The sequence below is a fragment of the Onychostoma macrolepis genome, chromosome 20 (genome assembly GCF_012432095.1).
Source record: "Onychostoma macrolepis isolate SWU-2019 chromosome 20, ASM1243209v1, whole genome shotgun sequence".
Lineage (NCBI taxonomy): Eukaryota > Metazoa > Chordata > Actinopteri > Cypriniformes > Cyprinidae > Onychostoma > Onychostoma macrolepis.
Window position 1 is genome coordinate 23,204,293 of NC_081174.1, and position 25,654 is coordinate 23,229,946.

The 25,654-nt window shown below is 35.9% G+C and overlaps 1 protein-coding gene across 1 annotated transcript; it reads right to left on the reverse strand.

Moving 5' to 3' along the window:
- Window positions 1–78: 78 nt before the first annotated feature.
- On the reverse strand, window positions 79–14,572 carry txlnba (taxilin beta a). The gene is given in 10 exon segments (XM_058756061.1): window positions 79–1,880; window positions 1,955–2,050; window positions 2,555–2,647; window positions 3,955–4,029; window positions 4,488–4,607; window positions 6,868–7,062; window positions 11,254–11,424; window positions 11,930–12,021; window positions 14,255–14,521; window positions 14,524–14,572. Coding segments are annotated over 10 exon segments (2,652 nt in total). The 3' UTR covers window positions 79–386.
- Between the last annotated feature and the right edge of the window lie 11,082 nt (window positions 14,573–25,654).

The window sequence follows — 25,654 nt, forward strand, 5'->3', positions numbered from 1 at the left end:
CACCCTATAGCTCCATTTTGGAGAGTATCACATACGTACATACATTTTATAGGATTGTCAAGAGCAGACGTTTATTTGAAGGTACTGAGAAAGTATTACAAGTGGGAAAAAGTCCTTATTACATTCAGTAAGCTAGATATTTGTCCTTATAGTAAACTTTCATAAAGGAACGTGTCCTACAACCAGTTTGTCATCGTCTGTATTAACTTATAAAGCCAATTCACACTGCACAGACAGACGCAGACCAACGGCGACCGAGAACAGTAAGCCTATGTCACTTCTCAGACATACTAACTCATCAACAGCAGCAAGACTTGTCTAAGTACACAAAAAAAATGATCTAAAAATGATAAAAAGAAAAAACTCCTTTGGTAATGCATTTCGGCTTAGCTTTTATTTGGGCCCTTTGCAGAACCTTTCTTCTTGGCTGAAGCTTGTTTTTTAGGCTGGGCTTTGCTGGCCTTTGCTTTTGCCTCTTGGGATTTTGGGGCTTTAGGTTTTGTCGCCGGTGCTTTGGTTTCCTCAGAGGCAGCTGCGGCTTTCTCAACGTGTTCCTCTTTGAGGGGCTCTTGTTTGGGTGGCTCTGGTTCAGGTAGCTCAAGTTTAACAGCTTCATCTTTGCAATCTTCTTTCAAGACAGGCTTCGGCTGCTCTTCTTTGAGGGGCTCTTGTTTGGGTGGCTCTCGCTCAGGTAGCTCAGGTTTAACAGCTTCATCTTTGCAATCTTCTTTCAAGACAGGCTTCGGCTGCTCTTCTTTGAGGGGCTCTTGTTTGGGTGGCTCTGGTTCAGGTAGCTCAGGTTTAACAGCTTCATCTTTGCAATCTTCTTTCAAGACAGGCTTCGGCTGCTCTTCTTTGAGGGGCTCTTGTTTGGGTGGCTCTGGTTCAGGTAGCTCAAGTTTAACAGCTTCATCTTTGCAATCTTCTTTCAAGACAGGATTCGGCTGCTCTTCTTTGAGGGGCTCTTGTTTGGGTGGCTCTGGTTCAGGTAGCTCAAGTTTAACAGCTTCATCTTTGCAATCTTCTTTCAAGACAGGCTTCGGCTGCTCTTCTTTGAGGGGCTCTTGTTTGGGTGGCTCTGGTTCAGGTAGCTCAGGTTTAACAGCTTCATCTTTGCAGTCTTCTTTCAAGACAGGCTTCGGCTGCTCTTCTTTGAGGGGCTCTTCTTTGGGTGGCTCTGGTTCAGGTAGCTCAGGTTTAACAGCTTCATCTTTGCTGTCTTCTTTCATGACAGGCTTTTGCTGAGTGAATTCCTGTTCAATCGTCTCTTCTGCTTTTGTCACCTCTTTCTGGCTTGCTTCCTCTTTGGCAGTCTCTTGTTTCCCTGTCTGTTGTTCAGTGATCTCTGGCTCTTGAGGAAGTTTGGATTCTGTCTCAGGTCTGGCGGAGGTGGGTACTAATGGCTTCTCTTCGTTTACTCTAGCAGCTTCTGGTTTGTTTTCTTCTGTGGTAGAGGGTTCCTCTTGTGTTGATTCTGGTTTATCCGCTGGTTTGTTGGATTCAAGTTTGGGAGCCTCAGGAATTGCTGGAATCTTTTCTGCCATCTTCTCTTCTTCACTATCAGATTCTCCAGCATCATCTGTTATGGAACTTACCAAGGAAGCTGCAAACTCCTGCAGACGGATCTGCTCCTCTCGCAGCCTCTTCATCTCTGCGGTCAACATTGGGTTGGTAGCCAGCTCAGGAAGTTGGACAAGCTCTGGAAGCTCACCTACCGGGGGCAAGTCCACCACAGGTGCTAGAGTCACCTTTTCTGAGGACCGTATTTCTTTAATCTTGTCATATAGACTTTTTCTTTCATCCTGCAGTGCTCGGCACAGAGTCTCCAGACGGTCGACTTTTAAAGTGAAGAGTTCAAACTCTTTGGCCTTTTCTGATCTCTGTTGGAGTAGAGTTAATCAGTTAGTAAGTGAAACGCTAATGGTCAAATACTAACACATTGTGTGTAAATTACCTGCTCAATCATATCAACAAGAGCTTTATTGCAGCTTTCAAACCGTGTCTTCCATATACTTGACTCCTTTTCCAGTTTTTTCATCTTCTTTGTCATCTATTCAAGTAAAAACATGATCAGCATGAGACTTATATTCTTTAAAAAAGACAAAGGCATTTTAATTCAAGTTGTTCACTGGAAATTATTTTTTTTAAATAACAAGCGTTTTTGTCTAAGTTTACAGTTGAAATATTCAAAAGTCCTTGAAGCAATACACCATTACTAGAAACACCACTATATAATATATTAAGCCTTTTCAGAGAATGTAGCTTTAATATGAGTGTATTTTATCTTACTGCATCAGCAGATTTGTCACTTGTTTTAAGTATAAATAAGTTCAAATCAAGTGGGTGACAGTGCAAAGTACACTTTTAAATAAACTTTTTCTGGAAAAAAAAAGTCTTAATATCTTATGCAGTGTTGCTTCTCAAGTAAATTTATCTCGTAGATATTTTCACTGGAAAACAAGTAAGAAATAAAACTAAGAAGAAGTTGTTTTTCACACTTTTTTCCTATTAACTCTTGGATCTAGACTGTAAAAGTGTGCACAATACAACAAACCTTATCCATCTCCTGTTTGAAAGTGATGTAGATTTCATTGCTTTTTGATAATGTGTTCTGGAACTCATCAAACTTCTGGGAGTACAACACAAGCTGTAAGAAAAGAATTAGAGTTAGCATCATTCAGAAAATCATTGTAAATTAATGCCTAGGAGTAGCGTAAGAAAAACATGCATGATGATGATGATGACATTTGTACTTATCAGCTTGGCCTTCCTTTTCAATTATTATATATAGATCTTATTTTGAAAAAAAACATGAATTATTTATTTATTTATTTATGAAGAATGAATTAATACATTAATGATTTAATGGATAAAATAAATACATATTTAAATATTGATTTATTTTTATCCATTCATACATTCATACATCCATTCATTCATTCATTAATTCTTCTGTTTACATTATGGATGTAAAGATGAAAGAGTTAATTACTAATTTTGCAGCTGCACTTTACTCAGTCCATCTGCAATTAGTCAAAGCAAATATTCCATTCAAAAACACAGTGCTTTAAATAAGTGAACACTTTCTGCAATGACTCAGTATGCAATGTGCAAGGCATCACTTATTATTTATAATGGCAGCAGTGAAACTCATCCAGGTTGTATTTACTGTTCAGCACTAGTGGCACTTGTGAACTATAATAATTCACTAAAATGCTATATTTCTGTCTGTGTTGTCACAATAGAGCCATGAAAGCGAGGAAGCCTTCATACAACCATCAACATAATTAGCTTCAACAGAGCTTCATCATCTTGATTCAGAGACAGTGCGATGTTGTCACGTTCATTTCCTTAAAGAATTCATCAGAATCTAGATGATTTATCTGCTCTAAGACAGAATGATAATATTTCTCAATATGCACCACTTTTATGATGCTTTCATGTCCTTTTTGTAACTGGAAAACCTCACTCCTTATTTATTGTAATTGCATAAAAAAGTATTCTTCAAAATTTCTCCTTTTGTGTTCCACTGAACACAGATTTGACAGGTTTGAAACAACATGAGGGTAAGTAAATCAAGACAGAATTTACGCAAAATTGTAAAACTCTTTAAAAAATGTAGTCATCCATCTAAGCTGAAATGTGTTCAGACAGTGCATTTAGTGCAATTGCACCTAATGGCTATGAATCATCACCGTAAATTGCCTTTTAAAGATCGATCGGTTTATGTGGTTTGTCACACAGCTCAGCGAGAGAAACGCCACAGCTAGGGAGGAGAGAGTGTTGGATTGTGGGTAATGCCACAGCGGTAGATATTCACCTGGGCCTGCATGACAGTGTGCTGCTCTTTCAGCTCTTTAGCCTGTAGTTTCCACTCTGCAGCCTGAGTGAGTAACTGGTTAAACACAAGACACACACACAAACAGGTGAGAGAGACCGAGAACTCGGCATTACCTGTTTCTTCATCTGTAACTCCTGCTCCTTCATTGCGTAGCATTTCTTTGTTTTGTCAATAGCCTCTTTAAGCAACTAACAACATAAATGGTGAGATGTTAACATGTGCAAACTCTAGAGATTCACTGAAACATTTTTATAAACAGGGTCCAAAATGAACTTTTTTGCCACTCTTGAGAAAATGTAAGTTAATAATGTAGGCTACACATGACACATGGACTTAAAGGGACAAAACAAAGATCCGAGATAAACTGTCATTGAAAAAGACTTGCAAGTCACAACAGGAAACACTTCACTCATCAGGAAATGTCATTATCAGGAATATCATTCCTACATACATATCAGCTTAATATATTATGTTGCAGTTCATTATAAAATTACCTTTTACAAGCCGATTTGGCACTTGATGATTGTTCATTTTAGACCCTGCTTGTAAATAAATTCATTGTAAGCACATGCAAATGAATTTTTCTGGCCTTCATTTTACTTGAGGCAAATCTGAAGAGCCAGAATAGGAGATCTGTGTGTCTTACATATTCCTTCTCTCTTTTGTGCTTCTCCTCAGCTTGACTGAGGAGCATGTTGGCTTCTTCCAGCTTGGCATCAGACAGTTTCTGCTGTAGATCTCTGTGTTTGAATATCTTCTCTAAACTCTGCATAAAAAATAGAAGAATATTTATTTAGACGCAAAGGGTTCATATCAGACATTATTTTCATTTTATTTTATTTTTACAAAGTTGTTTGCACCGTGCTCTTTTGTATTTTATTTTGGTGCGTCAATCTTAATCCAATTAATCGATTTGATTTCTTAGTATATAAAACCATGATCTGCACTCACAAAAATAGTCTTCTTTTTAGCATTTTATTTTGCATTGATCACCAGCAGGACAAAAAAGATGACTATTTTTTTTTTGTGAGTGAGGATCATGGTTTTATATTTTATTTGATTTGTCCATTGTCCAAACCACTTGTCCTATTTGGGGTTGCAGGGATGCTGTATTTTATTTTTGTAGTTTGTTTTTTCAGCTTTAGTCATTTCTTGGAACAACATTTAACACAGTACAACATTTGAACATTGAGAATTTGTGTTTGTCTCTCTCCTGATACACCGCACGGTGTGATTATTCACAAGCAGAACATGTTCCAGGATCAACATCCTTTGTTGTTCTTGGACAATCATCCTTTTACACCTAAAATCAGAGGGCGGTGATTGGTCAACAGCCTCCCTCATACGATGCGTGTCTATACAGCAGCCAGCAGAGGGCAGTAGAGACACACGACAAAATTTCGAGTCAATTTAAATTCTTGGGGTCTGTTTTAGCCCACCACACAGCTGTGTGTGAGCAGTCTCTGTGGTACCCATCAGTGTGACAGATTGAGCTTAACTTCCCCTCACATCAGGCTTGTCATTCCACCGGTCGATCCTCATGTGATTAGATGGAGAATACTAGAGTGTTCTACAAGGTGCAATATTCACTGTCAAAACAGGCGTGAATCACTGAGTCAAAGTCAAAAAATACAAGTATCTGCTGTGCATATAGCAGGTTTAGAAAGTGTGAGGGTGTAGTTTCCTCCGCCTTGTGTTGTGAAATTACAGCTTTGGCAGACTTCAGCTCTAAAACACGCATATGTTTTTATGCATAGTGACTGTAAAAATTTCTTGTGTACCACTCAGAAGGTTGGAATAATTATTTAATGTCTTTGAAATTCTCTTGTGAATTCACCAAGGATGCATTTATTTGATCAAAAATACTACAAATATTCCTGTTTTCTACAGTACAGTATGTAATATCTAATTTATTTTTGATAGCAAAGCTGAATTTTCAACAACCATTACTCTTGTCTTAAGTGTCACATGATCCTTCAGAATGAATTCTATGCTGATAATAATTCTATGCTAATACCTTTAATAACTGATAATAATTGTGCAGCAAATCAGCATATTAGAGTGATTTATTTTGTTTGATTTCTTCACTCATGATGCTATATTCTCAATCATACTCTTTACATTCTTGTTTATAACAGTAATTGTTGACTAAACCTAAAACTATTAAAATATTATTAATATTAAAACATTAAAACTATAAAAATATTGAAATAATGAAATAAAGTCAAATATAAATATTCAATGAAAAACCTAAACAAAATATATAAAATTATGGAAAAACAAAATTAAATGCTGAAAATTCAGCTTTGCCATCACAGGAATACATGACATTTAATTAATTAATTAATTTTAAATATATTCAAATAGAAACCAGTTATTATAAATTGTAATAATATCATAATAATATTTCACAAAATTACTGTTTTTACTGTATTTTTATCAAATAAATGCACCCTTGGTGAGCGTAAGAGACTTATGACATATGACATTTTAAAAAATCTTAATTATTCAGAACCAGAGTTTGAAATAAGTTTGGAACCCCAGTAACGGCTCTTTAAACGTTTCTGCTGGACCAGAACAAAAAAATCCAATCAGATGCATTATCAAATGTATCACAATCACTTACGGTGCACACTTACTTGTACCGAAATCTAATCTCGACTGTGCCTTGGGGTGCAGCTTTAAATGGATTTGTGACTGAATCGCTTTGACAGATGTGTTAGATATTGTGGTGTTTGAAATGCTCAATTCATTTTGCTGGCTTTCGCTGCACAGGTCTTTGGTCTGCTTCACACCACAAGCACATATTTATTTTAGGGCCCATATTAACAGGTTACAGTCTTCACACTGCCCACATAAACAGCATAGTGCTGTGCAGCTGAAAATAGAGTTCTGTTGCAGCCGAAGCACTGTGAGCGGTAGGCCTGCTGGAGCTCTGCTAATGTGTGGATTTAATGCATTTCAAATCTGTGTACAGATATGTCTTGTGGATTTAATGTAATGTGTGTGTGGATTTCCGTCAGTACCACTTCTCTCCGCTCATACTGCTCGATGATGGTCTTGAGTTTGCTGGCCAGCTCACTGTTCTCTTGGCACAGCTTGTTGTTGCGGTTACTGTGCTGCTCGATCTGATTCTGAATGTCCACTAGCGTGCTCTGGAAATGAGCGGAGATCTCCTTCCGCTTCATTTCATCCTCCCGCAGCCTCTGCAGAGTCTCGTCCTGCGGGGAGAAAGAGAGAAGGAAACGTGTGGGAAATCTGGGAATATGCAGCCTTAAGTGATGAAAACAATCTAGATCTGGTATTACGTGAGAGTGTGAGATGGAGCTGTGATTAGATGGTAAAAGTCAAATAATGTATTGTGTTTGATAGCATTTTGTGGTAGAAATGATATTTTAAACATTTGTGGAATAAAATGGCCAACTCTTACTGAAGCTTATTTCATAGTTTGCATTTTATAGCGTAAATACAAACAATTAAACAATATTTTGTATTTGACATCTTGATTTATCACAATTGATATTCACCTTGATTATTTTTTGTTTGTTGCTTCATTCATAACATATTTAATAAGACTAATATTCATAATATTTCATATTTTATTTCAGTCATGCTCCTCACTTAAAGCGGTGTATTGCTGATAACAGTGTTGTCATTGCTAACTAACACGAAAACCATTAAAAAATGAAATAAAATAAAAATATTAGATGAAAACCTACACTTAAAAAACACTCTAAAATGAGAAATGTTGCATTTTCAACTAACTGAACTAAGCTGAGGTACTAAAATAACTAAAACTGATATAAAATGCATTAAAGATAAAAAGAGACTAAACTTTACTAAATTAATAAACTTGAACTAAACACTACAATAGCATAAAAATAATACTAAAATAACACTGGTTGACAAGTACACTTTTTTTGATTAAACTTTGTGGCTAAATTAAATAGTAAAACTAATGGACATGTTACAAATTAATATAAATGTACATTTTCATTATTTATTGTGTAAAAAGTATTGATAAATTCGTAATAGTTTATGGTTTATAATAGTTTTTAGTTCATTTAAAAACATCAAAATGTATCATTTTTAATAAAAGTAATTTATATATGTTATAAGTAAGGGACAACCTTTTGGAAGGTTCTTTTTTTTATTTTATAGATATAGTAGAGAGTGACAAGAAATCTACAGAATAGAAGGAATAGACTTGAACCTGAGTGGCCCACATGAGCACCATAGCTCAATATGTCCAAAGCAGGTGCACTAACCGCTACTTTAACTGCATTATTTCTACCTTACAAGGTCTGAGTGGTGAAGGCTAGTTTATGATCCTATTAATCAAATGTGGTTAATGACGTATTAAGCTCTATGAGATCTATATTTGTGGCACTAAATAAACAATATTATCCTTTTATAGTATCTGGGATCGGATGTGTGAATGCTAAACAGTCCTGCTATCCAATGTGTGCAGTTTGTAAACATGAGCTCGTGTTTCAGAGGAGCCAGCTTCCTGACTCAGCTAATCGTAAGGAATCCAAGCATGGAGTGTTCCTCTCCAGGGCTGAATCTGTTTGCTTGCCTGTGTTTACACATGGCATGAGTCTCAAGCTCCCACCCGGGAAAGGTGAAGCTGCATTACCGCTACGCAAGCTCATCAGGGAGGCGAATCACTCATATAAGCGCAAAGGAAATGACCCCAGATTAAATCTAATTTACCGTCCTCATAGCTGAGCCTCGCACCTACACACAGGGCTTAGATGTTCTGTTCTGACCTGCTCATTAATGGCTTCCATAATACTTGAATAAAATTGATTGGGGAGTAAACAAGGTCAAAGCCAGCCTCCAGGGAAGGATAGCATCAACTTCCAAAGACATGCAGAGTTCATATTAGAGCAAGAGTTTAATATCTTCAATGCCCAGAGGAGAAAAAACAACACAAACGTGATTAGAAAGCTCCTCTGAGTCACCTTACAGACCACAAAAACAGAAAAACAGTGTGTGTGTGTGTTTGCATGCTGGGACAGAAACCGCTACCTACAAAGTCCTCCAGCACCTGTTCAGCGAATAGTACAAATGGACTGAAATCAGTCGCTGAGAAAATGGCTCCAGGTGCTTTAGGCAAGATTCATAACATCTTTCATATTATGTACACATTCACCGAATGGAGGTGAAATTGTCTCTTGGAAGGCAACATAATTGTTTGGCAGAGTGAAAGAAATGAGTGGACTGCTATATCCGACAACTGGAAACATTTCAAGTGCTGAATAACAGTTTTGTAAAATGACAAATATGGCAGCTCAGTTGAGAGAGGCATTCACAAATTAGGTTGCCGTTTTTAATATTCAGAACTGTTTACGTGCATCGAAAACATACAGCACGACCAGTGAAGTCCGATTCCTTTGTCAATGACTCTTATGAGTCGGTTCTTCTTATTGAATCAAACACATGTGACTAGTGAAGGTAGTGATGAGAGAAATTAAGCTTTTTGAAACCCTGAATCATTTGCTTTGCAAAATGTTTGACTGTTTCGATGCTCTCAAAACACCACAGGCTGGCGGCACCTGCTGATTAAAACTATGTAAATGCAAGGAACCCATCATAAACATGTATACTGACACATTTAACAAATCACTTGCAAATGTTTCAAGAGTATCTACTGAATGTAACCTACAAATAATTAAACACTATTCAATATGACATTCCATCAAATATGTGTTATTTTATTTATTAATGTGTATTGCTTGTGTGTTATTGGGCTGGACTTGGCAAACTATTAAATACTGTTCCCCATTTCATTAAAATTCATTACATTTATTAAGAATTAACCTATGTTTTAAAACTGATCTTTTATGGTGTCTAGATACACAAATAAATGTGTTGTTTTCAGTCGGTCACATGATCTCAACATGTGATCTCAACTGCTAAATGTAAAATAAAACGGCTTGTAATAATCTCTTGTACTGTATCTCATGTTACTGAATTTCTTCATACGTGTAAATCGTTTTAAGGAGTTGCATAGTTAAATCCATTATGCAGATTTCACCTCAAAATTAGCACAAAATATGAAAACCTCTGCAGATTCTATCTGGGATGTAGATTTAGTCGCTGTAACATCAACAGAATGGAAGTACAGGAGGCCATGGCCTCTGCAGTGATTTGAGCCAGCGAGACATTCTCTTTGACTTTTGATTTATAAAAGAAGGGCAAATGCCACTGAAGCTCGGTAACACTATCCCTCTTGTCATAGTGACCTGTCAGCAGCGCTTTGAGTCTGAGAAGTCAGTGTCTCATCGAGGCAGACACACAGAGTCACTGCAGTAACGTCCCACTGGGCTCAAAAACGCCATCTCCTCAGAAGGAAGTTAGATCGACTCAATCTCAGCAATCAAAACACTGACACGAGTAACAGGATAACAGGAAAACAAGTCAGATGCTCAACACTCTCCCACATGCCAAACAAGAAGTTGCTATAAGGTCTGTTATTGTGGCCTTACCGTATCTATTTCAGATAAATGTACCCCTTAATGGCACATAAAAACAAAACATTGATTGCTGTTCGTGTCAATCAGGCTGCTTTTCTTTAAAAGTGGTTCTTATTTCAGTTTTAGCAGTTTCAAGTAAGTATTTGATCTGTTATACTTTTTTTTTGGTTTAGTCATAGAAAAATGGCAACATCCCCCATAAATTCAGTATATGCAAGTATGAGACAATTGAATTAAGAGTATTATTTTTTGCAAAAATGCAACAGTGTGCTTCTGTGGTTAACTAATTAGTTTTTTTTTTTTTTTCTAAAATTAAAAATATTCTAAAAATATAAAAAAATTATATATATATAATTTTATTTTAGAAAAGCTACCACTTTTTAAAGAGCATTTAATTATGCAGCTGTGAGTTTCTTAATGAAAATTTAGTTGCAGTTTAGCATTTTTATTTGCGTTAACATAATGTTCAAAAGTGAGATTTTTTAAATGTTTTAAAAAAAGTCTCTTATGCTTTCAAAGGCTACATTTGTTTGATTAAAAATACAGTAAAAACAACAAAATTGTGAAATATTATTCCAATTTTAAACTGTAATTTACTGCAGTTTTCAGTGTCTATATGCTGATTTGTCACTCATCAAACATTTCTTATTATTTTCAGTGTTGAAATTATAATATTTTTTTGTGGAAGACATGATACTTCTTTTTTTTTCAAGTTTTTTTGATTAATAGATACTTAAAAAGAACAGCGGACCCCAACTGACCCCAAACATTTGAATAGCATAAGAAAATAGGCATGTTTATTTAAAAAATATATAAATAAATAATGCATGTTTCTTATCATAAATACATAAACAATAAACCTACCAAGTAATATCATAGCTTAACTTTTCTTTCTCAATCTCTTAAGCTGTCAGCAGACAATGTTCTCACCTTCAGTGTCCTGTTATGTCTCTGAAGCTCCCTGCAGAGCATCTCCAGCTTGCTGCGGGCCAGGATGGCACGACTGTGCTCGAACTGAAGCTGATCTCTCTGCTTGACCAGAAGACTCTGTCTTTGCTGAAGCTGCTCCAGCTGTTTCTTCTCAGTCCTGTGTTCCTCCACCTGCCCCATATGCACAAAACACACACAGGTGTGATCCATACATCATCTCACACGCCACTTTAACACCTCTGGCTGGTCTAAAACTGCTTTAGATAATGCCTGTCTGCTTTAAAAAAGAGGATTTTTCCACATTAACAGAGCCTTTAGATTGTGTATTTCTGAGATCAAGATCTGATTTTGGTAGTCTTCTGTCGTGTGTTCTTCTCTATGTGTCCCGGTTGTTATCTCTGTGTTTTGAAATTGAAGAGAGTGTTGTGGCTTTCTTGTGTGGCATATGGCCTTGTGTTCAGACTCGCTTATTCAGCCCAGGGCGTCGAATATTTAGGTCATCGCAGTATCAGTGAAACCACTCTTAACATCACACCAGGCGTTCTTTTATTTTCTCAATCCGTGTCAATCTGGTTTGTGTTCTATTTGTTTCCTCTTAACTGTCCTCCATGCATTGTTGTTGCTGGTGGTGAAACTGTTCAGAGAGCGGCGTTCTCTCATGGGTCTGGATACTCACCAGCTCAGTGTATTTCTTCAACACCATTTCCACTTTCTCTTCTGGTGAGCCGAGCTTGTTCAGGCTTTGCAATAAGGATGCGGCCTCTTTACCTACGAGACAAGCGTTTTCCGTTCAGATCAGAGAATGAAAAGATAAAGAAGATGAGCAGAAGCCCACAAGGGAGAGTTCTGCACTCAAGCTTCAAAATAAATCCACGGGAGAAGTGGTGGAATCACAGCGTGATAGCGTTAACGATAAAATGTTTGAGAGAAGCAAACAAGGCACAAGACATATACTCAGCCTTAAGGGGATAGTTCATCCAGAAATCAGTCTCTGTCATTATTTATTCACTCTCTTGTCATTCAAAACCTTATGGTTGTCTTTTTTCTACTGTATATAAATCTCCAAAAAAAGGAACAAATCTTAAAAAGCACTGTCAAAGTGGTTCATAACACATTTTTGTGCCGTATTCTAAGTCTTTAGAAGTCTTAAGACAGCTTTGTGTAAGGAACAAACTGCAAAGTTTTATTCGCTGATCGTTGAAAAGCAGAATAATCTGTTCACAAATCAAACTGGTCCAGTTTTTCTGTTCAACTCATTGACTCATTGAGTAATTTGGTTGCAGTGGCTACCAGCCCAATTCATCTGTGACTATTCTTACACAAAGCTATTTATATGACCTCAGAAGTCTTAAACTATAGTCATATGGACCACTTTTATGATATTTTATGATACATTTATGGTACTTTTTTACATGTATGTGTGCTTTTTGAATCGTAAAAGCTCCAACTGCTGTTCGTTGTAATTATATTAAAATGCTTGACCAGTATACTTTATTCATATTTTCGCTTTCTGTGTTCCACAGAGGAAAGTCATACAGGTTTGCAACAACATGAGCAAGTAAAAGATGACAGAATTTTCAATCCTGTGTAAAATATTCCTTTAAGCCCAGAGTGTGTCAGAAAGCTAAGTCAAGCACTATAGCTGTCTGCATTTGGTGATGATAAAGTGGGCTTTAGTATTGATGTAAGCATTCTTTCCTTGAGAATGGAAATTTTCCAACCAGTTGATTACTACACTCATAGCACTTGACCATCCTGCTGATAGAAAAACCCAATCACTGTTTATGACTCCATCTGTGTGATTGAGAGGTGCTACATACGGCATTATATTTAAAACATAAAACAGCAATCAGTTTTCTCACTGAAATCTCTGCTCTGTGGGTCATTTATCAAAATGGATGTCATTCGTGTCACTCAATCATACATAACTGTTGTTTATTTAGGAAGCATTAAACTGATCAAATATGACAGTGAAGACAATGTTACAACAAAATCTATTTCAAATTATTAATGCTGTTCTTTTAAACTTTCTATTTATCTAAGAATTCTAAAAATGATGTTCCATGTATATATCATTATATATCAAGGTAATATTTGCACAAAAATATTAAGCAGCACAGTTGTTTTAAACACTGATAATAATAAATGTTTCTTAAGCACCAAATCGGCATATTATAAAGATTTCTGAAGGATCATGTGACAATGAAGACTGGAGTAATGCTGAAAATTCAGCTTTGCATCACAGTAATGCATTTTGCAATATATTAAAATTAGTGCTGTCAAACGATTAATCGCAATTAATCACATACAAAATAAAAGTTTTTGTTTACATAATATATGTGTGTATACTGTGTATATTTATTATGTGCATATAAATACAAACACATGCATGTATATATTTATGAAAAATACATTATGTTTATATGTTAAATATATGTATATATAATATAAACTATAAGAATATTGTCAGGATTCGGCTAGTGATACTGTGTAGGAACGAGGAAACGAGGAGACGTCGGAGTAATTCAACATAGAACAGGAACACACACGTGACAAATATAAAGATATACATGTAAATACATATTTACTGTATGTGTGTGTATTTATATATACATAATAAATATACACAGTACACATACATATATTATGTAATCAATTTTTTTATTTTGGATGCGATTAATTGCGATTAATCGTTTGACAGTACTAATTAAAAAAGAAAACAGTTATTTTAAATGACTGTTTTACTGTATTAACTTGACACGGCACATTGTAATTTTTTATTATTTATGTGGTTGTCAAACTTAAAATGGCACCTATTTCATAGAATGACCCATATCATTTCTTGACCAATAATTGACTGATTTGGCCATTCTAAGGGCCGTATTATGATGCTCAGCAAAATGAAAATTCTCTTTGTGAGGTTTAGTCTTTTAGTTTCCTGCTTAATCTCAAGACATTTACACTGTTTATCAAACGAACAGAAGAAAGGCCAATTGCTCACCCAGGCCCTTGAGGAGTTTCTTATCAGCTATCTGCTCCTTCTCAGTACTGGCACCAGCTTCTTGTGGGTTGGCCTCTTTATCAGCCTTTGCCTCCTCTTCCTTTTTCTCCTCCTCTTCCCTTTTCTCCTCCTCTTCCTTTCTCTCCTCAGACTCCAGGATGGAGATCTGCTCCTGCATCAGGCTGGATGCTGCTCCATACGTGTTGATTATATCCTCTAGCTGCCTGCTGAAGTCCTCCATGGGGTCCACTGGCTGCTCCTCTGGCCATTGACTTGTTCATTGGCGTTCTCAGAGATCTGGTCACTGCCCTCCATCATCTGCTGCAAAAATCAAGTTAAATATATCATAAAAGTGCTTCATAAGAAAGCAGATTGATTAGCAGAGGTAGAACAGCCAATCCCTTGATTACACTCTTGGCTTGATGCTGAAATGAGACTGTTGAAATTAATGAGAAGTGATTATGCATTACTTGTAGAGAGGTTTGATACGACTCTCTGAAATCACCAGCCACTAAAATGAAGATGAATGGCTTTTGGCCAGTTTGTGGTATGTTTGCATAAATAGAGGGAATTTATGTTTGAAATGCATGAGGTTGTTTGTAAGAAATGTAAATTGAAATTTGGGGAAATGATTAATGTATTTGCCTCAGGCAGAAACAATATGGATAATAATGAAGTGACCTTGAAAAAAAAAATATTTGCAAAAACTTAAAACTGGAAATTGGAATGTGAAATGATTTGTCTACATATACATAACAATAACAATTAGTTCTATCTATTTGTTTGTCTTGTTTCCATTTTCAAATGATTTATTTTAAGTACTATGTACTGATGTTGTGTACTGATAGTTTATTAATAATTATATGTTTATATTTAGGACATTTTTTTTTTAAGTGTCTTATGCTCACCAAAGTTGCATTTATTTGTTCAAAAATATAGTAAAAACAGCAATATTGTGAAATATTGTTACAATTTACAATTTTTTTTTCTATTTTAATATATTTTTACAAATGTAATTTATTCCTGTGATGGCAAGCTGAATTTTTAATAGCCATTACTCCAGTCTTCAGTGTCACATGACCCTTCAGAAATTAATTTAATTTAATTTAATTTTATTTTATTTTATTTTATTTTATTTTATTTTATTATTTTATTTTATTTTATTTTATTTTATTTTATTTTATTTTATTTTATTTTATTTTACTTTACTTTACTTTACTTTACTTTACTTTACTTTACTTTACTTTACTTTACTTTACTTTACTTTATTATTATTTATTTTTTTCAGTATAGAGCCACACCTGGATACAGAAAATGTAATACTTAAATTTAAATACTTTTAATACTTAATGATCTGATTAGTGGTAGTTAGATAAATTCTTGACCATTTTCAGTGTGAGCCATAGAAAAAGAGTTACATCTGATCTCTAAGCTGCCTTCACGTCTGGTGGACATCTGAAGAGAGGCAAAGAGCTGCTTGTGACACACGAGGCTAGAGGAGGGGGTGCGGAGAAAATAGCACAAATCACAGTGGCAGAGTATCTCTGAGCCTCTAAATCTGATGTGTCACAGATAGCGCCAGGCCTGAAGCTCTTCAGCTCTACACAGCTGATTTCATGTGGAATGAACTCTGAGATTCCAGAGGTTGTTTATGTCCCAGCTCTGTTGCTTATCAGGTTAAAATTATAACCCCCATTCCAACCCCATGTGCATGTATCCACCCCTCCTCCTCTCCCATCACCCCTCCTCCTTTAGCAACATGGCACCTGTTGTGAAGCCACATGCTATTTTTGGACCCTCTAAATATGGACAAGCTATTTCTTAGTCTAGCCACGTATACACTCTGATGTCAATGGTGGCAGTTTTACGCAATGTGGAAAAAACAATGACTATTCTAAACATCGGTTTACATCTAAACAACAGGCTAAGAGTGAAGCACATAAGACTAACTTTGGGACAAATGAGGAAATTTACTACACATTTGAAGTTAAAACAACAGAATTATTGCATTGGAATTAGCTTTGTCTTCATATTACTTAATCAAAATAATGAAACCACACTATAATGACTGAAACAAAACACACAGTCAAAGAAATCCAATCAACTCAAATGCTTCTCAAAGACACAGTGGCGACATTTAGCTCAACATCGACTATAGTTAAATAAAATAGTACAGCTCAAGACTTACCCCACACGTGTCTGTTCGGGTTCGAATAGGAAAGGAAGACAATGAACCAGTCAGTCCACAGTTTTATCAGAGTGAAAGAGAGAAGTGAGGAGGGTCCAAAAGGACTCAAGACAACAGCTGACAGCACAAGCCCCTCAAAATAACCTCCAGTGGAACACCAATGGAAGCGTTGTCCAAACACTCTGAATGAATCGGCCTGTCAAGATCTTTCTACTCAGGCTTTTCAGGAAGACAGCTGAGAAACTAATTTTGTAGTATCCTTTGAAAGGCTTCAGACTTGTTATCGCAGATAGTTATCATAGATCTACTAATCCAAAATTCATTCTGGTTTAGCACTGATTTTAGTTAGAAGTAAAAAAAAAAGTTAATAGGTTTTTTTTTTTACCCCCCTGTAAAGCCTGATATATTTTTAATGGAACAGTTTGTTGAACCTTTAGACAGAATACAAAAGAAAATCTAAATAAAGTTTCCATATTTTTGTGTTTTTTTTTTGTTGTTAAGTGTGATATATTGAGAATATGAAGGAGGGAAAAAAATCTCTGTTTTATTCAGAGGCCCAAATTGAGCAAAAATCTGCAATTTGGTGGAGTTGCTGACATAAATATAGCCAAAAATGAAATTCTTATAGCTTATAATATAATCAGTGAGATATTTATAACAGTATAGCAGACTACTTAAATAAAATACATGTAAATATCAGTTGTCACTCTATATCTCCTAATAATATGTCTTAGAATGCTTAGTTTTATGATCAAAGGTCTGTAGTGACATTGTGGAGAGCAAAATACATAATGAAATGCAATGACTATGATATAGAGATATACAAATAAATGGTCTTCAAAAGCATAATAATTCAATTTAATTAAATTTTAACATGATTTTTCTAAAACGTCATGTATGGATAATTAAGTAAACTTAAGTTGCTTAAGTCCAGTAAATGTTCATCTTAAAATATTGCTAACAGTATAGAAGTTATTCTTATGTTTATTTTATAAAAGACAGTAAAGATTTCACAGCAAAATCACACATGTACCGCAATCTGAAGGTGTAGCAGATTGTGTAAAACAGTTTCTTTTCTAATTTAGACCTCTTAGAAATTTGCATACTAAATATGATACTCTTGGCTTTATAGGGTTAACATGCAAATCTGGGCGGCTCTCGGAGTTATTGACTTGTGTACTGAATGCCTGAGGACCAATTTCTTGTAACAATCTGCTTAGTATTGGGTTTTCACAGCTCCTATTAGCATTTATTATCACATTTGTCCACCATAATTCCAGTCAATTGCACTCTAATCACTTCAAATCATGCAAATGGAGAATTGTGAAGTGATTAGCATCTCCAGTGCAACTCACTCCATAACAGCGTTTTTGTCGGCAAATTTCTAAATATTTAAAAATATTTGGGATGCAACTGCGAAACACGGCCACCCACCCATTCATCAAACCATATCATGGGGTTTTTAATGTGTGACCTATGTAGTGCAGTTTTACACACTGATATTAGCAATTCTGGAATCATTACTTTGCTATTTGCAGTAGCTCTTACTAAAAGCACAAATGAGTCTAAAGTGTTTCAGGGTCATGTTAAGGATTTGTAAAGAGTGGTGGGTGATAGTCTTTACCGCGGGTCGTCTCTCTGATAATCCTCACCCTCTTTGGCTTTTATTAGGGAATCTTTTTAATCACCAGATAGAAGTGATTCTGACATTGGCTCCAGGCTTAATTATTTCTCTCAGCCCCTGCATCTCAATTAATAATTGTAACGTCCTTGTTCTTTGAGAGTCTGTTACTTGGGTGTTTTGATAAATGTCTCTTTAACCTTGAGTCATGTTTCGCAGCAACTGTCGGCATGTTACACTGCTGGCGAGGCAAGGACTTGACCAATGTTTCTGACTTGTAAGTTATAGGCATAGATGAACTGGTGAGAATGAGCGATACTTCTCCAAACTGCTCATTTCCTGTTTTCCATGGCATAGGACTCTTTTGACAAAGTCACAACAGAATCTCGCTCTGTTTTTTTAATTTATTTTTGGCTTCTTCTAAATGAGCTGCTGACTCATGCAGTCAAATTAAGTCAGATCTGTCCACGTCTCCTCATGCCTCGCTCTCCTTTCTCTCCAGGTGCTGTCAAAAGCACTCTGATCCTTGGACTGTGTTGCAGAGACAGGGACGTCCATATATCCTGCATATAATTTGCTCTTTCACACATTGTATTTAATGGTTGATAATGAGGCTTGCTATATTCTAAAATTTCTGCCATTTGTCATTTTAAAAAACTGCAGACTTGTTGTTAAAGTTGATAGCAGATGGTGAAAAATTAAAATGAGATGGTTATTTGAATCATATTTACCTTTCTTAACTGTCACAAAATTATAATTTTTTTCCCTTTTCTCCCACTAAAAATATCAAAATATATTTCAAATAAAGAGGAATTTACTTGAGAAGAAAGACTGCATAATATATATATATATTTTTTTAGATATTTAAGGAAAAAAGAGCAACATCAGTTTATCCTAATTTAAGTCTTAGTGCTTTATGCAATTATGCTTTTATCTGTGTTAATAATAAAATTAAACCATTTGACAGTTTTACTTTCTTAAATTTCTTATGTAATGCATCAGAAATATTTATTATAGGCCCTATTTATTAATTTTGTTTCCTAACTGTAGGCTAAATGTTTCCTGTAAAAATATTTTTTATAGGAACACAAGACAAGAATACTCACTGATACACATACTATTGATTCAAGTTATTTTTTAAACCTGTGTATTATTATTATTATTATTATTAATTTATTTTTACATATTTTAACAAATAAAATCAGGATTTCAAGGAATACCAATGGAAATTAAATACAGATCTCTCTGAGGAATGTGAATATCGTATTTTTTAGCTTGTGTTTTATTCACAGGCCAGAGATGGAGCATCATTTGATGGGAAGATGTGTCACACATGCATGTAGCATAATCTAACAGAGAGGATTTCTCCTCACGCTCTCAAGAAGACACAATCCAGCAGCTCTCCTGACATTGTATGTCACTGACTTGTTTGTAGGCTACAGTATCTCCTTGCAATGCAGGCTGGAGAAGGTGTCTAGATTCACAGTAATAGATGCTGGAAAGCACAGGGGGCTCAGAGCTGACTGTTAGGGATGAGCACAACCAACATTCCCACAGTGAAGGCAATTATAACAGTCAACATCCCTCTGCGTTGACTTTAATGCAATTTACACCCAGTCCTCTAAGAGGAATGCAGTACAAACAACAGATCTTGACATTTTATTACTTATAAACTGAAGTTTAATAACTTATGGGTACTTGAGGTTTCATTTATGTTTCATTTAAGTGTTAGCAGTTAGTTTCGATGCTTGAATTAGCGTTTCAAGAGCGTTTAGGCTACAGTAAGTAGCTACAGTTCAACATTTTACTCTTTGTTTCTTTCCGCGATCCATTTCCCCTGATGTCAGTCTGTAGTGTTTTCTTGTATAGTTACTCCAATTAAGTGGCGACAAAAGACCGTTTTATGAGTGAGTCATTTTAAATCCTTCATTCAACCGATTTATTCAAAGACGCTGATTCATTCTGGAAGGCAAGGACAATTCTACGGTGTCTTCATTTTATTTTATTTTTTGCATATATTTTCAGCTGAGCAAAGAAGACAAAGTAGTAGGCCTACTGTCGAACTGGCGAATATTGTCTCTAAAATGTGAGTTGCTCAACTTTAATTTCTTTTTATTGAACTGTTGTGTGAGAAAACAAATCAGTCGTGATCGCGCTCGTTGAAAGTGTCGATTCAATGAAAAACAAAACAAATGTCTTTGTGAACGAGTCATTGTAGTTTCCAAATTGCTTAAAATCTGTGTAAAGAGATTTCTGAGAATTGTTTCTAAACACATTACAAATGTTAGAAATGTATTGCTGAAACACATTACAAAGACTCTGAACTATGTAGTACTGAATTGTGGAGTTAAACCGTTAAACAGTTTTTCACCAATTCTGTGTTCAGGATTTTTTGGGCGGGGCTAAAACGGTGGCTCGATGACGCAATGGAGCCACCGAGCGTGGCCCCGCCCCTAACACTATAATAACTATGTTGAGAGATCAAGTTCTTAGTTTGTCTTTTTGAATGTCTGTGATGTTAGATAATAGATTCTAGGCAGGGACGTTCTAGGGTGGATACCGGGGTCTTAGCCCAGTGACATCAATATGTTGCAGAATACATACAATTTAAAAACATGGAGCGTTCACAATTCGCATCTAAAAACGCATGGAAACGCGAGCTTTACCGCTTTCTCTTCTTTCAAAGCGCACCGGAGCTTGAGCTCTTGTGGTGTTTGCCGTTGCTAAGCAACCAATTGTTGACGTGAGATCATCGTGGGCGAATTTGAATGACAATGTTTGAGTTCGTATTGAATTCTCTAACGTTCTTATTCTCTTTTTATGCCCCCATTTTTTTTTTAAAGTGAAAGGATGAATGCCTTATATTATAAACAGTGACATTTAAGACTTGCATTTAATTCACCCCAAAATGGGCCATTTGCACATTTTCACTTAACTTCTGCTACTTCACGGAGTAAGGATAATTATGAAATTAATATTAGCCACAACAGAGGTGCAAATTTTGCAATACATAATTCAAATTTTAAAAATTAAACACACCGCAGCAATTAACATTTTGTCAGAACCTCTAGTAAATTACAAGCTATTTGTTTAGTTGTCTATTGAGAATCATAGGAGAATATGATCTCTATTTGGAAAAAGAAAAAAAAAAGTGATAAATTTATCCAGAATTGTGCATATTCCTATGTTTGACTGACTGTTTCTCCCATGGCAGTGATGGGCAAATGTTTACTGGATCCTTGGACTGAAAAGTTTACAGGAGTTTACCGGTTTAAAAAATATCTGATCGCAAAAACCTGGTCCTTTTGATTTTTCTTTTCATATTATAATGTACTGATTCAAATTAGAAATCAATAATTCGCCAGTTTGCGCGCTTCCCGTGACTCTCACGCCCCAGACCGACTCTGCTTGCATTCACATGATTTGTCGAGATGAGAGGTAATTCACGGTGCCCCCTCCTGGGTAGTCTGATTTTTATAGTATCATTTCTAATTACCCTGATACTTACGCTCTGACTCTGAGCGATAAAGATTAAAATATAAAAGTGCAGGTAATGCGTAACGGAGTGTCCGTCACATTTCGAGCACTGGTTCCGTTATTAAAGAGTGTTCACTTTGGCTGACGTCTTCATTCGAAGTTGTTGTTGTTGAAGAGGCAGCATCTCTGTCAGCCTCTTGTCTCGGGACAAAGCATGCGCGGGCGCAATCATCAATCATATTTAAAGGGAAGCCAGCGCGCCCTGACCGCATCACTGCCTTTACTGGGTGTTTTTAGGGAATATTTGCATTTATTCACAGACGATTTGATTAGCAAATCATGTGGTGGACTGTCATTATTTTGGCTAATGTGAGACACCACTGAATGCGCATCAGAGGGTATTTAGAAGTAGGTATAGGCTACGCAAAGCCGACTGATAAGCCGTATACCTGAATATACCCTGCACTACACCACTGAGACTGACGAAACCATGCATCAACAGATTCTTAGCTCATTGACAAATATCTGATCTTGTAAGATGTTCTCCCTTTACACAGAGCACTGTACGTGATCGCCAAATCGAAAGTGAAAGGCGCCAGCGCTCATTCAAAAGGATTTAAATTCCGGGCATATTGATAGCGGCTCCCTGTATTAGCTGTAAAATACAGTATTAGCACGTATGTGGGTGTGGGCGGTAACAAAACGAAAAATAAAAAATATATGAACCTCAATTGAATATCACAACAATTTTGTGATTGGCTGTTATGTGTGGGGCCAGGGTGGGCCAAGCTTCTGATTGGGTGGGCCAGGCCCACCCTGGCCCCCCCCCCCGTGGAGCCGGGCCTGGTTTGATCGCAGACTTCAAGCACAATGTGTGTTCTCAACACTAGATGGAGACAGGTGAGAGATGAATGGGGTCAAGCCAGTCTCAATTCGCTCTCAATTTAATATGAAGTGAAAATAAATAAATAAAAAGAGACCTCATATGCTATTTATGTGATGCCAACTGGGTCTCCTATTGCACTTCCCATTTTACTACTTTTCTTGATCATTTCACTTTAAAATCCACCTGTATTCATTTGCTGGCTCTCAAGTAGCCACTATTTCCTTTAGGAAAAGCAAATGGGAAAAAGAATTACTCTCCAACATGAGTGCTTATCTAAGCAAGAAGAAAGGAACATTTACACCTCAGAGGAAGACATCAAGCAGCAATGGCTATGAAGCCTTATTAAATGAAAAATACCTCTTTAGCCCCTAAAATGGCATGATCACAGACTGCCTCATAGCTGTGTCATGTTAATGGATATGTTGATAGGTTCCATGTAAGTGTCCAGTGCTCTTTCATGCAGTGCAGTGACAGCATCTGCAGTGCATTAAGCTGTAAAAACATGATGCTGTGAAACTCACCTCTGAGCAGCAGGGCAGAACCTCCATTGACAGACTGTTATAACAGATCTCACTTAGTATATTAAGCAATGTCACAATCCAGATCAGTGTCATCTAGCGTTTGCCTGTTTACAGAATGTTCTACACACTGATTCAGTGTCATGACTGCGTTAGCAGGATGATTGATATACCAAAAGAAAGACATTATTTCACACTGGAAATAATATTTAGGAACATGATCAAGAGCAAAATGTCAAAGTTTTGACAGGTTACTAATATGGTCTAGTTAGTTTTAACTAGGCCTATACCATGGTTTTAAAAAGCACCTGTTTACATTAATGGCCATTTAAAAACATAAGTATATCTCAATGAAACTGATTTTTTAAATGTTTTTATGTATACTATGGTTCAAAAGTTTGGGGTCAGTAAGATCTATTTTAAATGTTTTTGAAAGAATTTTCTCATTGTTACCAAGTCTGCATTTATTTGATCAGAAAATACAGTAAAACTGTAATATTGTGAAGTATTATTATGATTTAAAATAACTTTTTTAATATAATTTAAAATATAATATATTCATGTGATGGCAAGGCTGAATGTCCGTGATCCTTCAGAAATCATTCTAAAACATTGATTTGGTGCTCAAGAATCATCTGTCAAACAGTTAAAAAACTTTTTTTTAAAAGATAATATAATTCAATATACATTTTTCTGCAGCCTTTCAAGTTCAAGGGGGTTTGAGACTATGTGTGTTGTCACATGACATTTACAGCTTAGGTGATTTTTAGGCTCAGAAAGTTTTGTGGTCCCATGTGCAAAGATCTCCTTGAGCAAGGCAGCTGTAGTAGTTTTACTCTATTTAAAGGTTAAGTGTCTCCATCAATGTGAAATATGTATGTAATAGTTTAAATTTATATGCTACAGATCATTGATTAAATGCAATCATTCATTAAATTTGTGAGCAGGGTATATCTCACAGTCAAATTATTTCTCCAAAATGGATTTCTTATTAAAGACAGACATTCACTGGAGCATTTGGCATTCCACTTCCATTCCTCCTTGTTCAATAGCGATGCCTATGTGTTTCCATAATTACCATTCTTACTTATCTCTGCCCTTCTCTGTAAATGTAATTTCCCTCGTTGCAAATAAGATCATTTTAATTCTCCTCCACTTTCACGAGTCTGTCGCTATTTTTTGCTTAATTCTGAATGAAGAGGCAGAATTTGAAGCTCTGCCAAAAATCTGAAGGACAGCAGACCTTGAGGAAGAGCGTGTGCCCGCATATTCTCTGCAAAATTCATCTGGGAGTCTTTTGACATTTCCTTTTTATTAGTCTCAATTATTGATATAAGCTGTGTTTAAAATTCTTTTCAAATTAACTTGCTGTAATGGATACATAATGGTGCTCTGAGTAATTGCCTTTGCAAGAACTAATGAATGAAGGAACTTGAGAACTTAGCCATCAAGCACACACAGTTCGACTCCACAGGCTCTTTACCTGAAGGTCTGCTTCACATTTAGCAGGGGAGCAAGAGGTTGTTGATATCCTGTTGGCTTCTGCTATTTAAAATGGCATTACGGAAACATCCATTATAAGTCAATATCACCACAGGGAAGCACTGAATCTGGAATTAGAGTGGCATCATTTGAGCAAAATTCTTATCAACATGACTGTAATTTAATAAGGGACTTAAGATAATGTAATCGTATATCAAAAGTGGTTCGTTTTTTTCTAGTACTTTATATTGAGAAGGTTTTTTTTAAAAGTTCTAAAGTTTTTAAATTGTACTTTAAAAAACTGTTTAAATATATATGTTGTGTATGTACTGTTAATGAAAGGTACACACTTGTTCTTAAAGGGATTGTTTACCCCCAAAAATATAATTCTGTCATCATTTACTCATCCTCATGTCATTCCAAAACCATAATTTATTCCAAATCTAAATCATCATATTAAGCTATTATATCTCCTTGCAAGAATCAAATCGCTCAGTTCATATGGATTAGATTTTGATGCCTTTATGACCATTTTGGATCTTCTAAGGTTTGGTTACCTGGATTTATTAGGGACAGAAACCTCTCAGGTTTCATTCAAAATATCTTAATTTGTGTTTTGAAAATGAACCAAAGACTTTTGGGTTTGGAATGACATGAGGGTGAGTAAAAGGTGACTAATTTTGCAATTTTTGGGAGAACTATCCCCTTTAATGCAAAAATCTAGACCTTTTAGACATGACTAAAACACTAAAACACTTATTACATCAGCACTTAATGTTCCTGATGCACATTGAAATTTATCATCATTTGCATAATCATATTGCACAACTCTGAAGAACATTTGAGATCATTGTTAAATACAGTTCTGGATGAGGATGAGCTCTTATTTCCCACTTTGGTATATCTTGAATTCCAAATTATGCTAATGCTCAGTCTATCAGCCCTTGATGGTTTTTAGACTGTGCTTGGCACTAGTAAGCTGACAACTCCGAGAAGCTTCAATTTCACTGCAGGACAAACTCTGCTGAATGCTACCTATTTGCATGATAATTATTCATGCAGTGAAACTGGACGCTTTACCCAGCACTTGGTCTTGCATTTTAATACACATCTACAGTAAGCTTTTTCAAATGTGCATATTTTCTACCAGACATGGACAAGTTGCCCAAAGTGACTTAATTTAAAGAGAGGACTATAAAAGGACATTCTTTGCTAAATTAATGCTTGA